The sequence below is a fragment of the Orycteropus afer genome, unplaced genomic scaffold, assembly GCF_000298275.1.
Source record: "Orycteropus afer afer isolate SDZICR_OR568_19922 unplaced genomic scaffold, OryAfe1.0 scaffold00007, whole genome shotgun sequence".
Classification (NCBI taxonomy): Eukaryota; Metazoa; Chordata; class Mammalia; order Tubulidentata; family Orycteropodidae; genus Orycteropus; species Orycteropus afer.
In genome coordinates this window covers 27,301,915-27,320,153 of record NW_006921594.1, presented here as the reverse complement: position 1 = coordinate 27,320,153, position 18,239 = coordinate 27,301,915, and the positions used below count along the sequence as shown (strand labels likewise).

Genomic DNA, 18,239 nt, shown 5'->3' with positions numbered 1-18,239 from the left:
TAGCCAACCTGTTAGGAAGCTGAAAGAGTTGTTTCTCTAGAAAATCAAACGCATCACTCAGAAAACTGTCGCTCTCAGAGTTTTATAATTGCACGTCTTTGTAATCCATCTCAATATGAAGTTGGGTAAGGTTAAGAACTACTGATTTATTTGATGGAAATGTATACAGCAGCATGATCATCAAATTAAGCACCTGCTCAAATTTGACACTGTGGTAGACGTTAATCACCTCTGAAAACTTGAAATTTAAGAAGATATTAGGAACTCAGTAGTAGATAGTTAATTATAGTACAGGATGTAGATTGTAGGTTTGAAAATATACTACTTTGAGAAAGAAAATATTTTTCTTTAACCTTAAGTACAGTTTATTGCTTAAAAGACAATGCGATACTTCTGACTTTTAAAAAGTACTAAATGATGCACTGATATCATTGGTTAAGGTGGCAAATATAGTAGACTGAATCATGTTTGAGCTTAGGCCAGGGATTCTCAAGAGTAGTAAGTGACGTGTCCCTCAGAGGGGTGGGTCAAAATGCCATGTAAGACTTTTCACACTTGCAGCCAGATTCTGATAGTTTCTAATAAACACTCACTTATATCCACTCCCACAATGTCACCCTGTTTCTATGTCAGTTGGAAACTCAAGTGAGTTAGGTCAGTTTAACTTTGATTTTTCCCTCAGGTGTCTTTGGAGGTGCAAAAAAAAAAAAAAAAAGTTGAAAACAACTGATCTGTGTTAGTTTAACACTGACAAAGTCACTGAAAGCAGTAGAAATATAAAGATCCAACTATATTTTTAAGAAATTTTCAGGCATGTAATTCCTTTTTTTTTTTTTCTTTTTTTTTAGTAATCAGAGTTGTGGCTGGAATTCTAGTGTTTTACCATTTAATCACCATAGGACAATTATACTTAACTTAAGAACTTAACTATTCTCACATTTCTTAAATAATTTTTTTAAAGAAATCTACAGAAAAGCAAACATAAACCTATTAAACTTTCAAACATCATAAAAAAACACAAAGATCATAAAATAATTAGAGGGTAAAAAAAATAAAATATAAACAACTATATAGAAGTTCTTTAAAAACTGTGTATGTTTGAGTATCCATGAGCATGGGGGTGCCTGAGCTCCCAAATTCCAGGTATCAACATTAATTTAAATTATTTGTCTTACGAAATGAAGGAATACTGTCCTGATTCTGTGGTTCAAAATCCAGATTAAATGTCTTTCTTCCCCATTGAGCCAATTCTGACTCTCTTTTATTTGAATTTTACTTACAACTTTTAATTTTTCCTAGAACACATCAAAATTATTCAGGATTTCACATGGGAAAAGTGAAATGGACACATTTCTAAATCATTTATCCTGTTTAATTCTGACAAATACAAACCCGCTCTCCTACTCTAAGAAGCAAGAACTCTATGTGGAAATTGTTTTCAAAATGGCACCTAAAGGGAATAAAAATGGTGAAACTATTTAAAGTTTTTTTTTTTAACTAATTGTATGTGATATTTCAATAGGATAATTCATTAATCCAATCCTCTAAATAATCCCAAAGTGACGTGAATTCCTCTGCAGAATGAATGTCTATAGAGAGTAAACCATGGAAGACAGACAAGCCTCTTGTCATTTGTAGCCTTAATCCATTGCCTAGGGCATGAAAGTGCTCAGGATAACAAATGTGGGAATCACTAAAATCAACATTATTTTTGGATCTTATGTTCTTAACAATACTGACTGGTCAATAGGCTTGAGGAAACTGCCAAATACAATATGGTCAGTTTGATGAGTCAATCTAGTGAAGTAGAGAGAGAATTTCTCCTCCCTTTCCCCTACTCTCTGCACTTTAAATCCTCCTGTCCTCTGCCTCCTCCTACACACACACACACACACACACAGAGAGAGAGAGAGAGATGGAGGGCGGAAGGAAGGGAGGGAGAGAGGGAAGGAGAGGAGGGGAAGGGGGGAAAGAGAGGAGGAGAGGAGAGAGGGAGGGAGAGAGAGAGAGAGAGAGAGAAAGAGAGACACTGGAAACAGAGAGAGAAGAGAAGAGAAGAGGGGAGACAGGGGAGGGGAGAGGGGACGGGAGAGTCGAGGAGAGGGGAGGAGAGAGAGTGAGAGCAAGCTTCTCTTTTCCTGTAGGTCTGCAGACATTGAATAATGAAAGCCGGAGTGCCAATGCTTAAATAATTCTTTACAAGAACACTAAGCCACTTTCAGTAAAATCAAAAAAACAAAAACCAAACTCACTGCCCTAGAGTCTGCCTGACTCCTAGCGACCCCTCCTTGGGTTTCCGAGGCGGTATCACTACGGAAGTAGTTTGCCCAACCTTCCTTCCGAGCGGTGGCTGGTGGGTTTGAACCGCCAGCCTTCTTGGTTTGTTTTTAATTGATTCGCCCTCCCCTTTAATTCAAAAAAGTTTCATATTATTAAAGTAGAATTCTCCTTCTGTGTTTAAGTGTTCATGTTGGGCTGGGTGCGGGTGCTGTGTGTATGGGGGGGCAGCAGAGAAAGTTGGGAGGAAGGGAAAAATACTTCCTGTCAACTTCTGTAACTTTCCCCCCACCACACACAATCCTATAGGGATGTCAGCCTTGGGGAAAACCGAAAGAAAAGTGTAAGTGGAAATTTAAACCTTGTACACAACATGCCTTTTGAAGAAAGGCTAATGATGTTTGTGTGACTGACTGCCTGAGTACCCGCATAATGTGGCCCGCAGATAATTTAGTAACCCTTCACTAGCTCATGAAGACAGAGAGGTTTTTTACCCTGGTCCTTGACACTCAGCAGAGACTTCCGTGGACTTTGTAATCTTCCTCTACCCTATAAACCATAACTAGGGGAGTAGCTTTAATTAATGAGATGCGATGCATTAAAAATGTTAGCCGGAGCATTCCAGAAGCTGGAAAATCATAGATGTTTTTAAATTCTGAGTATCCTTTTGAGAATCCCCTGTTGTAATTTATAATTCTCAGCGGACCTATATTTGTCTTGAACTGATTGTTGAAATGGGCTTTACTAGGAATTTCTTCACGGAAATTGATGCGCGGGGTGGGGGGCGTTGAGAGGAGGGGTTTGTTGGGAGGAGGGAATGATCTCTCACAAGGCTTTAAAACCTTCAGTGGTTGAAGTTATATTGATGAAAACGACACACACAGAGACACATATGAAAGCACAAGTTCAGTAGGATTATATAATAAGAATGCATTGTCAATTACGTAGGTAGCAGAATTCAGATTTTTAAAATCAAAATTGCAACCAAAAATGGCTATAAAACAACGCTTGCGTTGGGAAGTAAATTTATAGCTACATGCCTTTCAGGAGCACGCCGGAGGGTTCTGCTCCCAGCTCTAATCTCTGCGAGATGTTTTTTGCATGTGTTGTGTGGCAGGAGGGAAGGGGAGTGCGTTGAGCTCGCCTGTTCTCCCATTGTCAGCCAGTCTAGTGAGTGTTGGGAAAACCTGTCGTGGGATCTTGTGTCATCTCTCCCTACATGTGTACAGGAAAAGTCCGCGCTGCTCACGGTTCCTCTCTCTCTAGGTCTCTCTCTGTGTTTCCCTTTCATTCTGCTTCCCGGAGCCGAATGAAGCGGAGAGCAGGATTAGAGTCCGCCACCGGCTATCAGAGGAGCCTAGATAAAAGGAACTGCTTCTTAAGCACCACTGCAGAAGCCCTTGTTAATTTTTTTTTTTTTTCCTCCTATCCACACAACAGTTGTGCCTCATTATCCGGTGCCTGGCTCGATTTTTTTTTTTTTTTTTTTTTTGGAGGGTTTGAAGTTTCTGTGCTTCAGTGACTGTTACAGAAGAAGAGGTGTTAGTGTTGCCAGGAGGTCTGATTATCTGCATTTATGAATGAAACTGACCTAAATCACCTGTTACCTCCAGTTTCCAGATTGTTTGAACTTCTCTGGCTGCACAATACCAGAGGAAAGACCGAAGCGGCATAAGGACCTACAGCGTCTGCAGCATGGGCTGGTTCACTAGGATTGCCTGTCTTTTCTGGGGAGTATTACTTACAGCAAGAGCAAACTATCAAAACGGGAAGAACAATGTGCCAAGGCTGAAATTATCCTATAAAGGTAAATCTTTGTTTTCTTTTTTCCTTTATTTGACCAGCTTTCTAATCCTCCCCCACCTCCTTTTCATTCCTTGAACTCCCTCCCCAATCCAACCCATCAAACCTTTAGTTTAACCTGGGGAACCTACGTGATTACGAGTATATTTCCAGATGATTTAAACACTTTTGTGAAAGCATGCCTCGTGCTTGATATCTGACAATTTAAATGCAAACAAAGAACATTTAATCACATTTGCAGGGAAGAACTGCATGCCTGGTACATGGTGATCTGTATGTGTGATCATATTTTATGTTCTGATAATTTATCTGACTTTACTTATATTAAAATATTTTTAGAATACTAATACAAAAATGATCCTTTGTAGATGTGCATATCTCACCTATAACAATGATTATGATAAATTGTATTTTCTTAGGTTTAGACATGAAATAGTTAATTATCATCATGAATATTCAATTTGTTCAAATCTGACAATCAGATGCTTAACATAAGCAGTAGATCGTGGTTTGCCAAGAGAATATAAACTGGAGAGAACAGACTAGTTTTTCTACAGTGTGTTATGACTATACAAAAGACAGTATATTTGGCTAATTGGTGTAAAGCTAAAGCCTTTGAAATGAAATGTTATTTAATTCCATATGTACTACAGTGAGAATTGAAGAGACATCACTCTCTAGTTGCATAGGTTGGTGGTATGAAGTTCCCTTTTAAAAAGTATAAACTTAAGAAAGGAAAATTAAAAAGAACAATGATCATATGCTTGCTAATCTTTAAATAATTTTTTTGGTTAAACTTTAATGTGCATGCTTGTATTTTAATGACAATTCTTAAGAAAATATTTGTTCTACATTTGTGTAGATAGGTTTTATAGATATATGTGTAAAGTAATACTAACATAGATTCCAAAATGACACATATAACTTTCAATGACAGAGAATAATTTATAAAACACAAGTATTATTAAAATGGAGTTGAAGATTAAACTGGTTTAACTCAAGTAGTTTTATTCCCTAAGGTGTTGATTTCTTATGAGTCTCAGATTTCTAGAATTGGGGGTGGGGCAGTGGGAACCTCCCAATTACGTTCCATTTTTAGCCTATAGTATGAAAGAAAATGACTGAATCTTTCTGTAGAGATGTCTGTCTACTGTACATTGCTCTTATGCCAGATAATTTTTATTTAATTTTCACATAATGGGGAAAATCTCTTTCTGAATGCTCTGGTGGGAATGAGGAACTCAAATAGGGAAGAGGGATGTAATTTTCACACTTTGAATTAGAAAATTAAACACCTATTAATTGCCCTTGTTTGGACTTAACCTTGTTAGATAAAAATACATTGAATTGGAAAAGTCTATGTCTTTCTTGGCAAACAACAACAACAACAACAACATGTCTTTCTTGATATAATAATATCTTCTTGAGTATTAAATTGAAAATAGATTTTATACATCAGCAAACAGAATGACAATTTTACTCATTAATGCAAGATGATTAAAAATAATCATACCGTATTTATTAAACATTTAATTAAATCTATGTTTACATTTATATTTGGTAACCACCTTTGAATCATTTCCATAGTATATGATGATGTAGCATCTGTGTTTTCATCAATATATGCTTTCTATTTTCCCTCCTTGAAAGGGTGCCATCACGTAATTCTTGGGTTGGAAGTTCACTGTATTCAAGTTTATATTCTTTATCAGTAAGTTTTACATGTAACTTTTGTTCTTAAAGATATAAATGACTATGTGCCTTAATTCTAGAGTAACAAGTTTGAGATCATAAAGTACATTTAAACAACCTACTATTTGATTTGCAAATATTTGTCTAAGTGCTAAATAAATTATGAAATAAAATAAAATTTGAGAATCATGCTTTTGTATTTTTTCAAGAAATATTATTTCCATTGAAATAGGTTACTGTCCATTATAGAATCATTAATTCTTTCTATGTATGAGAAAGATGTCATTTAATTAGAATATCACTTTGTTAGGTACACATGCTTTAAAGTTATCTGATGAAGCAAACTGTATATATTGACAGTGCACACACACATAACACTATCTTCACAAACCTTTTTTTAACAATGGCATACATTAAATTACTTCCACTTCCCTTTAAATTAAAAACTTCCCTATAGCTATGAAACAATTTTATTGATAAATCTAGAGCTTGGCAATTTGGTCAAACAAACTGTGAAATGAACAATAGCAAGAAGAATAAAAAGAATGAGCCAAGAAATTTCTCTTCTGTCATTTTATTGATCTGTCGTTTACTTTTTTTGTGTCTTACATGTACACTTGTTTCACTAAAGAAAATGCCTGGTAGCCAATTGTCAGTACTTCATTTCTTAACTATAATAGAGGTTTTTTTTTGTTTGTTTGTTTTTTTTGAAAAAAAGAAAAAAAGCACGACTGCTATTACTCTCTAACTAGATGTCAAACATGGTTAAAACATCCACTGCATGGCCCTTAAAAATATTCCAGCATGATTCATGAAGAGTTAAATCCATGCCAACCCTAATTTCCCATGGTCACTTGTTTTCAAAGATCCACCATTAACTCTCTCATTGCTCAGGTTGCCAAGAAGAACTTTCAGGCAATCACTGTGCTTACTCTCCACTTGTCATCGTGCCTGGTAGGAGATGAAAGAGATTTGATATGTTAAATGAGAAAGAAAAAGAAGACAAGAAAGCAGCCTTTGTAGTGGATATACATACATATCTAATAAGGTACCTCTTCACTTTCTAGGAAAAAGTGATTGAATAGATGTTTTCAGGACCATCTGGAGAAGTGATAATATTAGAAGAGTGGGGTATGCTGGCTTTCCCTCTGAACCAGCCTGATTTAGAATCCTTGTGGGGGAGGCAAATGTGAGAACTCTGCAAATCTCAGCAGCCACATACAAATTATCCTCAAGAAACATTTACTCAGAGATTCCTTTGACTTCCTTAAATATATGTAATACAGCTAAATGCTAACATGCTTCTTTTTAAAATTGTTGAATAACTGTTTATCCTATAATACTAGTTAATTTTACCTTTCTCATGAAATAACAGAAAATCATATAATCTTCCATTTGGAATGTATGGTACAATGAAGTCTTCAGAATAATATATGAAAATCATGAAGAAATACATTAGGTTTGAGTTTTAAACAAATGACAAATGTTCCAACACTCAACATAATGAGCGTTTCCAGGCCATCGCATGCTTCAGCTTTTAGTAGAAATCAAAGACACATGCAATTCTTAATGTGATCATGTGAATACAAAGGTTAAATAAATGTCCTTGCCCTTACCTTCACAGGGAGGACTTTTTTAGTAAATAGAACTGAAATAAATGGAAGACATTTTAAAGGCTTTTCTTTTGTCTTTTTTTAAAAGTTTTTTTGTTCCCCAAAGTCAAGTTGTTTAATTATTGTAAGTTAAGTCAGATATTCTCATCCACATTTTTGGATACTAGAAAATAATTTTTATTTTAAAATTCTGAAGTAAAATTTGTAAGTTTTTTGTCTTTTCCCTTTTGCTCAGTGTTATGATCATTTCAAAAATTAATATTAATAATTATTTAGTAACTAAAATTATTGACTTCCTTTCAGAGATACTCTTTGCTTCTTCCAAAGCAGTGCTGCATATATGTATGTGTGTATGTTATATATATCTACATATCTATGTCTGTAGATATCTATATCTAGATATAAATATGACAATGCTGAATATAATAAATATTTTATGATTGAGGAAAGAATCTTCCCAGCAATCTACAGGTTGTGAATTATAATAAAATTCTTTAAAATGAAATAATTATTGTATTAAAATGACATTCATCGTATAGTCAAAAGAGAAATTATAAGGTAGGTAGGCATGATCTTTTGAGTCCCGTGAAGAGTTTTCATGATCTGTCAAGTATTCACAAAGTGTAGATAGGATGGAATATATCTTATACTGAAAATATCCTTACTCAACATGTCTAGGAAAGACATAGGAGCAAAAGGATAACTAAAATGCCCAGAGCAAAGAAGTTATAAATTCCTTGCAATGCTTTTATTTTTCAAACGTGGTCACTGCATATTTGGTAGCAGGTCTCTGATTTACCATGTTTTTTTTTTTTTCTCAAATTCTGTTAACTTTAAAAATTATATTTTGTTTCTGAAATCTTGAATTTAAACACAGTGAGAGCAGAAGTTTTATTCATCCATTCAACAACTATGTCCTGACAAAATAATAAAATAAAAGAGTCACCCATCTTTTGCTCCAACTCTGGTCATATCAGATGAGGACTCATGAAACTCTCCAATTTGTGGCTTCTCTGCTTAAAGCTGCCACCAGATTGACCTTTGAAGTAATAATTTAAGCAGTGTAGACTTTAGCAATTAGGAAAATAACAGAGACTACAAAAACATTCCATCTAGACCACTAGTCCACCAAATTTTGATAATGACATTCAGTTATTACTATCTTAAACAAATGTGAATACTGAATTTTTTTCCAATTCTTTTAACTTCTTAGGTTAGTTTTTCCTTTTATATGAGTTTTTTTTTTCTAAAATCCCACTACTGCCAGTGATTTGTAACACCTAGATATTTAAACCCCATTGGTGTAGGGTCAATTCTTATAGTGACCCTATTGATCAGGATAGAACTTCCCATAGGGTTCCTAAGGCTTTAAATCTTTACAGAAGGAGATGCCAAATCTTTCTCCTCCAGAGCTCCTGGTGAACCACTGGTCTTTCGGTTAGCAGCCAAGTCATAACCACCATACCAACAGGGCTCCTCAATATTTAGTCAAATAAGTTAATGAATATCTAAATTTTTCTTTATTTTGTGATTTTTAGTTATCACACAGTTTAGTAAATGTGATGTGATTTTTGGTCAATTATGTTTATATTTTCTATTTCCAGAATTAACACAATTGAGGAATCTTTCAGGAATAAATTCAACAAGAATAAACCCCTCATAACAAAAATAAAACTTAAAATACTGATTACAATATTTAATATTGAATATGCAATTTTATTGTGGATTACATTTTGCATATTGTTGTCTTCATATTTTTAGATGTGTGCTTTAAGTACCTTATATTTTAAAGTTATTGTCACCACCAAGCAGGTGTAAGAAATTGTATGTTTTAACTTCTTATCACAGTTTTTCTGATTTAAATCTGATGACATGTGTGTATCACAATTCCATAGGTCAAAATATCACATCACATTTTTTTGGAGAATTTTAAAATATAAAATCCAAATTACCTTAATGGGATTTTTATCTGAAACTATCTGAAAACTTATAGAGAGACTGTACTGATACGCATTTTGAATTGATCATTATATAATAACTTTCATATACAAAGTCATGATATCAGATCATAGAGCATTACATATTAATTGAATGAAATATCGGGTTTATTAAACCTTCTTGAGAAAAAAAGTCTATGAAAAAATAATCAGTTGTTGCTATGATAGGAATATAGATAAAAACCTCCAAACTCATGACAATATTCAAATAAAATAAATGTAATATACACTGTTAATACATCTCAGAAACGACCTGTAGTTCTAAACATAAGTTAGAACAAGTGTAAGTCTTAGGATGCATTTTACCCCTCGCCGACTCGACAGCAAAACAACAACAACAACAACAACAGCATCTAAGTGCTATTTAAAGGAATTATCATGATTTGCAGTTCTATGCCTCCACTAATAGGTGGCACTACCAATTTGTGACAGCTCTTTCATTAGTTGGAAAATGAGCAGTCTGTTGGGATAAATACACATAGTGTAACTCATGGAGGCCACGTTTGGAAAGACTGGCCTAAGAGTCATGAGATGTAACAGGCACAAAAGCGAATCATCAGCAAAGTGAAACTTCCTAAAGGTCTTGCTGTGCTCTTTGCATGCATTTTTGGTACATTTTAACCCAAAAATGTAAATAGTTTCAAGTTTGGGAAAAAAAAAAAAAAAGAAAAACTTGAATTAGAGTTTATATGGGAGGTTGTTCTGTAAAATATAAAGCAAAATAATATGTGAAATAGTAGTAACAAAATTATGGGAGGATATATGTATGTACATTCTTCTTTTTTTTATTTTTATTTATTAGGATTTGGGTGAAGATTTACAGAGTAAATTCACTTTTCATACAGCAGTTCGTATGTACATTCTTCTTATGTATGTCTATGTACATATATATCGTCATAGGCAACTGTGTAGCTCAGGTATAGTCTGGACTACTAGTGGAAAAGTTGGTCATTCCAACCCACCCAGCGGCATCTAGGAAGACAAGGTCTAATGACCTACTGTTTCTGAAAAGGCACAGCCTTGAAAACTCTATGGAGCAATTTCTATTCTACCAAGAGGTGACTAGTGACATGGCCTAGGAAACCCAAGGAGGGGTTGCTATGAGTCGGATCCAACTGGATGGCAGTGAGTTTTTTATCAGTCACCATCAACTCCAGGGCAACTCACAACAATACGTGCTATATAGGAGGTTGCTACTGTTTCTTCCTCCTACTTGCATGCTCTGGAGGAAGCAAGTACTGCAGCAGGAGCAGTACTGGTGGTCATTTGGGGCCTAGGGACTGCAGCAGAAGCTGGCCACCCCTCCTCTTCCAAGGCCCTGGCTGCTGAGCTCCTCTTCCAAACAGCTGCTGGTCTGCAGGCTTTCTTCCTCTAGTTCCAAGCCCTGCAATACTAGGGATGCTTCACTCGGGTCCTTCTGCCCAGCCTGTGGTGGCAATAGCAGGATGGAACTGCAGAGGGGGCAGTTGTGGGAGGTGGAACATGGGCAAAGGCAGCAACCCCCACCAACCGTTTTGACCCCTAGCCCCATTGTTTTCTGGAGGCCGTGTCTCTCGACTAGCCGCCAGGCTTCAGATCCACTCCAGCCTTAGCCCTAACAACCGGGCCTTGGGGTGTTGGTGGCACAGCACTTCCTCAGATCTGGGCTCTGGGGTCACCTCCACATCCTCCTCCTCCTGGCATAACACTGAATTTGCATAGTGACCTGATCTTTGGAACCTAACCATGCCAATAAGTGAGGAGTGGAGATACAGATATAGATACATAGATTTATAAATATATATCCAAAACCATGACCATCCAGTGGATTTCTACTCATAGCAACCCTATTGGGCAGAGTAGAACTACCCCCACAAGGTTTCCAAGGATATAATCTTTATGGAAGTCGACCACTGCATCTTTCTTCTGAAGAAACGTTGTTGGACTTGAACTGCCATTGTTTTGGTTAGCAGTTGCGTGCTTAACCACTGAACTACCAGAGCTCACTTTCTTTCTCTCTCTGTCTCTGTCTCTCTCTGTATATACAATTGTAAGCCTGAAGTATAAAATATCCTTAAAAGGAATGAGGCAGCCTGCCTTGCCATATTTTATCACCATCATTTATAATTAGAGAAGAGCTAATTAAGAATAAAAAAGAATGCTTAGAAAATTGCACTTGATATCTTTTTAAAAGAATGATTCATCTTGTTTTTAGGCTGTTTTTTAATTATTATCACAATTAAACATATGGAATAATCAATACATTCTATCTGACACAAGTAAGTCTGAATGTCTCCAGCTACTATCTCCTTCTATTGCCAAGACATAAACATCAGTGTAAGTAGGGAATTCACACACTATTTCCAAACAGTAACAAAGCTGGACTCTGTCAAACGCGGATAAGAAAATACACAATTTAGAATTGAATTAGGGAATGATGATAAGCAAAAAATAAAATTCTGTTGATAAATAGAAGAATGGCTTGTTCTTAATTTTCTATAAACTTATAAAATTGAAAAGGACCACAAATTCAGGGAGTCTTGTCTGCTCCTGAATAACTCATTAAACCTGCATTTCCAGCTTTCCTTGCTTGGAGAGATGTGACATGGAAAACAATGTTGACTAAACTATGCAATAACTTAATTTGTTGCTACAATCATAAGCATATCTTTATAGATAAAATTCAACATCACTGACTTGAGTTGTTATCTGCATGTCAAATAGCTTCTTTAGTCTGCAAAACTACTTTAGTAAATCATCTTTGTTAAGTCAGATTGTTGGGTCATTGAGGCTGAATCTGTATTATTTTTCATCTTTATATTCTTGATGGCTATCAGATTCACTCATTGTTGGCTGATTTTGTGCTTCATTTGGAATACTTTGGTTTTGAAATGCAAAATACCTGTTACTGAGTACCAAATGATGCAAATTTATAATAGATCAAGTCATTGTAAATAAACTGTACATTTTAAGATTATAGAGAAACTAAATGTAGTGTTAGCTACTAGCATAAACATTTAGGGGTGCCAGAAGATGTGAGGGCAATGGTTTACCCAGAAACAATACCTCCTTCTGAACAAAGCCTATACCTGGACTGACTGCAGAAAGTATCATGGACATGTTTGTGTGTCTGCAGGTAAGACAGATTATGTAACAATACATCCAACTTGGAAGACTGTAGGAACCAGATTGTTCCTAGAATTGTTTCATGCGTGTGGAAGAATAACCTGGTTTTTCCCTATTATTCTCTTAGCGTATCTCACTAACCATAGCCAGAAAAGAAAGTGAGACTATTCTGAAACGAAATAGTGACTAACAATAAAGAAAAATGTCTCATCCTCACTCTCATTGTAAATGAATATTATGCATCAGTCTTAGCAAACAAAGTTGAAGGTTTAATTGTTTAACATTGTAAATTGACTATTTTTCAATTATCTACATATCGAGAGCAATCTTGCTTTTTCCTTCTCACAACTTGCTTAGATTTAGCATTTCAAAACTTTCCTTGCTTCCTCTCTGGCACTTACCAAGATCAACAGTTGCTCAATGCCCTTCCAAGCCAGCTTCTTTCTTTCCGTTTTTGAGCTCAATAGTTTGGGAGTAACATCCACTTTCATTCTCAGCCTTAACTTCCAAGCTTGCCGTAGGAATGTTGGTGAAATGTAAATATACCAAAATACATGTTGAGTTCTTTGCTTAAAATCTTAATTTCATGTAATTGAGGGGATAAATCCAAAAAACCCACTGCCATTGAGTCAATTCTGACTTATAATGACCCCCATTGAGTTTCCAAGACTGTAAATGTTTATGAAGTAGATTGCCTCATCTTCTTCTTGTGGAGCAGCTGGTGGATTTGAACTACCAACCTTCTGGTTAGCAGCCAAATGCCTTGCACTCTACATTACCAGAGCTCCTTAATTGAGGAGGTAGGGAAGAATGATAAACTGATTTGCCCATGCCATTTATAGATCTATAGATTGATCAAAATTGTATAAATTACAGACTATAAATTAATTTAAAATGCTTGATGTTGAATTCTTAAATGAATATGCTAATCTTGGGACAAGGTAGAAGTGTTATCAGGAACAGGTAGGACAACTATCAGAAAAACTGATATGTATAAATCATATGCTATTAAAAGAAAAAGATTATGGCCTCGTCCCAATCTTTGAGGAATCTGTTTTGGAAAACTAAATACAATTGTCTATACCTGTAGTTGGGAGCTCTGGTAGTGTAGTGCCTAAGGCACTTGACTGCTAACCAGAAGGCTGGCAGTTCAAACCCACCAGCCACTCCTTGGAAGGAAGATGGGGCAATCTACTTCCGTAGTGATACTGCCTCGGAAACCCAAGGAGGGGTCACTGTGAGTCAGGTCCGACTTAATGGCACATAACAACAACAACATACCTGTAGTTGAATTTGAAGTATACAAATGCTTATGACTCTATAATTGTCCAAAATTTTTTAGTTTTACCTTGAAATTTGAAATTTAAAGAGCATAAAATCTGCTCTGTTGTACTCATCTTTAAAAACCAATTTAAATAAACTTAAATTTTCATTAGCTATGCAAATGCCTAGTATTATAATTAGTAACTATTTCCTACTTGTATCCATGTGTAGGATATATACACCTAAGCCATGTTCCCAAAACTCAGAGAAATAGAACTATTGGGCATAATAGTACGTACATTTAAAATGCTAAACAAAAACATAAATACATCAGTAAATAAAAATATTTAAGATAGTTTTAGTGGATATCTTCATGAAATAATAGATTATTTGATAAATAAGTGAATATAAGATTTCTGAGGAAGTTAGTATCACATCTAAAGACATAGGGGGCTTTTGAAAAGGAAGATGAGTCTTCAAAGTTAAGATGAATGTAATAAAGAAAGAATATTAGAGAAGAGTGGTATCTACCACTATCAAAAACCGTTCGTGATTTTTTTTAGAATAACATCATTTTTCAATACCCAAACCAAAAACCCACTGCGTGAGTTGGATCTAACTCATAGCAACCCCTCCTTGGGTTTCTGAGGGTGTATCACTACAGAAGTTGATTGCCCAATCTTTCTTCCAAGGAGTGGCTGGTGGGTTTGAGCCACCAGCCTTCTGGTTACACTCAAATGCCTTAGGCACTATGCCACCAGAGCTCTGGTTTCAGAATAGTCTCACTTTCTTTTCTGACTACGTTTAGTGAGATATGCTAAGAGAATAATAGAGAAAAATCAGATTATTCCACATGAATGAAGCAATTCTAGGAACAATCTGGTTCCAGAGCTCCTATTTTTCGATATAATCTATATAATATTGTTATATCTCTTCCTGCATTCAAATGCAATATAGAAACAAAATCTGTACTTTTTATAAGCTCCTTGTTACGGAGAACTTAAAGTTGCTGTTCATGCTGAGTGGGGACTTTGCTAGGTGAATATGTAGTTGTATGGTTTTCACTGGAAATGGGATCCTAGTGACGAGTGGCACAAACTTGTAAGGACTTCTTTACAATGGACACTTGAGATAATCCATCTCGCCTTGGGAATTTGACTATCCAACACATGAGCCAGGCTTCTTTCTAGTCAAAGGATAAAAGAAACGGAAGTTGATCTTGGTTATCCAATATGTAAAATGCTGTTGTTATAGATCCTTGAGATTATGAAATACTGTACACTGGTTTAGAATGCTAGTTTCTTCTTGTTTCCCTTTTTAATTCTTATTGGTCTGCTTTACTTTATTTTTCTTAACCTATTTGCTAACAATTATTAAAAGAGCAATTCCTGCTTTATGAATTATTTTCTTTTTTTAACATGAAGACACCTATGGCATCTATAGATAGGACTTGGGTATTAAAATCTCCTCTTCAATGTATTTTTTTGTTCTATAACATATCTTTAAATGCAAAGTAATATCCTGTATTTTGAACATAATATCTTATTATGTTATTCATAAAAGTTTACACAGCAGCTTAAGTTCCTCTTCAACAATTTCTTCGCAAATTTTTCTGTGACATTTCTTCTCAATGCATGGACATTCTCAATTTTTCTGTTTGTGTCATTCCATTAATCTGGTTTTCCTGACCCATTGGATCCCCATGTTTGTTTTAAAGTAATTGTTGACCATTTGCTTTCATATAGATGATATTTAAAAAGAGCACAGTACGCAAGGGTGATATTCTTATTTTGTGTGCCAACCTGATTTAACTAAAAATGTGACCTCAGGAGCTATTTTTTGTTCAAGGTTTAAAGAGTATCCAAGCACAATAGTCTTGGGGAGTCCTCCAGTGTCATTCTAATAAGTCTGTTTATTATTATTTATTTATTTTAAGAAGTTGAAGTTCCCTTCCACATTTTTTTCCCATTCTATCAAGGTCCATCTATTGTGGCCCTCATCAAAAGGTCATCAGTGGAAGCCAGTCACCATCCATGAATGGTCTCAGGGTAGAAGAGGCTATGGTTCGTATTCGTATTGACTTTTAGTCTGTAGACAAGTGTCTTCTTTGTGTGTCTAGTTTCCTTCTTTCTCTTTTGCTCTGGATGAGTAAAGCTCAGTATTTGTTTCTTTCATGGCCACTCACAAGCTTTTAAGGTTCCAGATGCTACTCACTAAACTAAACTAAGATGTGGTATTGTGTATTTTAATTCACGTAGAAATGTGTCATCAATTAGGATGTTTCTGTGGATCACTTAAGAAAAAAATTTAACTTTAGGAAAAACAGGTTAGGAAAGTCTCAGAACATTTCATAATATATCAGACAAGGTTGTAGTTCACTGTATGTCATGACTCAGACTGCAAAAATAACTTCTGGAATTTTGGTTATGATAGTCTGATTCTTTCCACATGCAGAATTGTATATGTGAGGAGCTATATAAATTGATGTGTTTATATATTTTGTGTGTGACCATCCTCTCAAATACAGGAAAAGTCACATATACTTATGTTTCATTATATTTGATTGGTAATTACCTGTTTTAAGATTGAAAGGGTTCTCTCCCTTTGCCTGGTGTCAGATCTTGAGGTTCATAATTGACTGAGTTCTTCTCATGTTTGCTGGCCTACCTTCCCAGAGCACCTGCTATTGTATGATGCCACTGATTAACTGGGTTCTCTGCTCTTCTCTTAGGGACTGGTATTCTAGAAAGTTGCTACAAAGCCTCTTTCACTATGCCTCACCATCAACTGGACTCCAGGTCATAATAAGTAGTGTCTTGTTCTACAGGTGTGTACAAATTTCCACTCCCAGGTCCTTCTATCTTCGGCGTGCTTGATGTGAGCAGGATACAGTTCTGATGCCCTAATATAATAGTGTTTTCTCTTCCCAGGTTTGAAATATTTAACCCTTTTTTCCCTGAATCTGGCTACTTCCCCTTTTTCACTAGAAGTACAGTCTTCAACTGATATGTTCTAGGACCATCCAAATAAGTCTTGCTGAAGGCTATTCTCTTGAAAATGAGAACCTATTAGTTCTCCACTGAGGGCATGGAAAAATTCCCAAGCCTCAAAGATAAAAATTCCTGTGTTTCTCTTGGGAGAAAGTTAGGAAGGTTTCATTTTTAGAAGATTAGACTATAGCAGTGTAAACAAAATTGACAGTTTCTTAATATGGTTGATTTGCCACTTTAAATTTTCATAAAATTTTCCCCTTATATACACTTACAGTTAATGATCTAAACTAGACATTGTGTCTAGTACAGAGAGGTGTGACTCTCATATATTTTAGACCAAATGTCTCAGCTTTATATCTATAAACAAATATTGATTGAGTAAAAAACAAATTAGTCTCCTTGACTCTGAAAAAAAAAAAAAGATTGTGTTTTAGGTGAAAGTTTTCACAGGAAATTAGCTTCCCATTTAATAATTTTCATACAGATTGTTCTGTGATATTGGTTACAGTTTTTACAATGTCAACATTTTCATTTTTTCCATTTCCATTGAGTTACCTTCCTTTCCCCTCCTTGTCTTCTCATCTTTGTTTTTGGGTAAATGTTGACCCATTTGGTCTCATATAGTTGATTTTTTAAGGGAGCACCTTACTCAGGGTGATACTGCTTATTTTATAAATCAATCTATTATTTGGTTGAAAGATGACCTCTAATAGTAGCTTTAGTGCCAAATTCAAAGAGTATCTTAAGGTAATAATCTCAGAGGTTCCTCTAGTCTCTATCAGTTCAAATGGTCAGGCCTTTTTTAAGAGCTTCAGTTTTGTTCTACATTTTTCTCCCATTCTATCTGCGACCATCTACTGTGTCTCTGGTCAGAAGGATTGGTAGTAGTAGCGGGCATCTCCTTCAGTCTTGAGAGGGAGAAGTGTCACGCAAGGGAGAACCAGAAAGGAATGAAGTAGCATTTAGAATCTTTGGCACTTCCCATATATAACCAGTTGCAATGTGCTGTGGTTTCTACCTCTTCATTCTGTCTCTCAAATCTGCCTTTCAGTATAAGGTCAGGCCTTCATCATTAGTTGCCTTATAGCAGCAGTCATCTTTTATTGTTGTGTCTTCTTTCTGTCATTTTTGGCTATACTTACTTCTGAAATGCAATTCTTATTATATTTTCCTCTATCTAAATTTTTATTGAGTAATAAATGAGCCCAAACTCTTTAGTGTGACCTGTAAGAAAAAGGGAAGAACATGCTCAGCATTTCTGAAACTGAAAGAACTGAAGAAAAAATTCAAGCTTTGAGTTGCAATATGGAAAGATTCTATGGGTAAATGCAAAAAGGACAAGGAGGCCACATGTTCTGAACTCCTCTAGTCCCACAAGAGGAAGGCAGAATCACCATCAATAGCACAAGGCCTATAAATGCAAGGCCAGACATGCTGCCTCCCTCCAGCCCTTTCACCAACCGTTCCTCCCAAAGCACCCACCACCTCTCTCCTGG

The 18,239-nt window shown here is 35.6% G+C and overlaps 1 protein-coding gene across 1 annotated transcript in view; it reads left to right on the top strand.

Moving 5' to 3' along the window:
• Window positions 1-3,972: 3,972 nt before the first annotated feature.
• Window positions 3,973-18,239, top strand: part of SEMA3A (semaphorin 3A) — a 298,555-nt gene continuing 284,288 nt past the window's right edge. Inside the window, exon 1 of the mRNA XM_007944923.2 lies at window positions 3,973-4,084. Within this exon, the coding sequence (XP_007943114.1) occupies window positions 3,973-4,084 (112 nt within the window). The remainder of the gene's footprint in view (window positions 4,085-18,239) is intronic.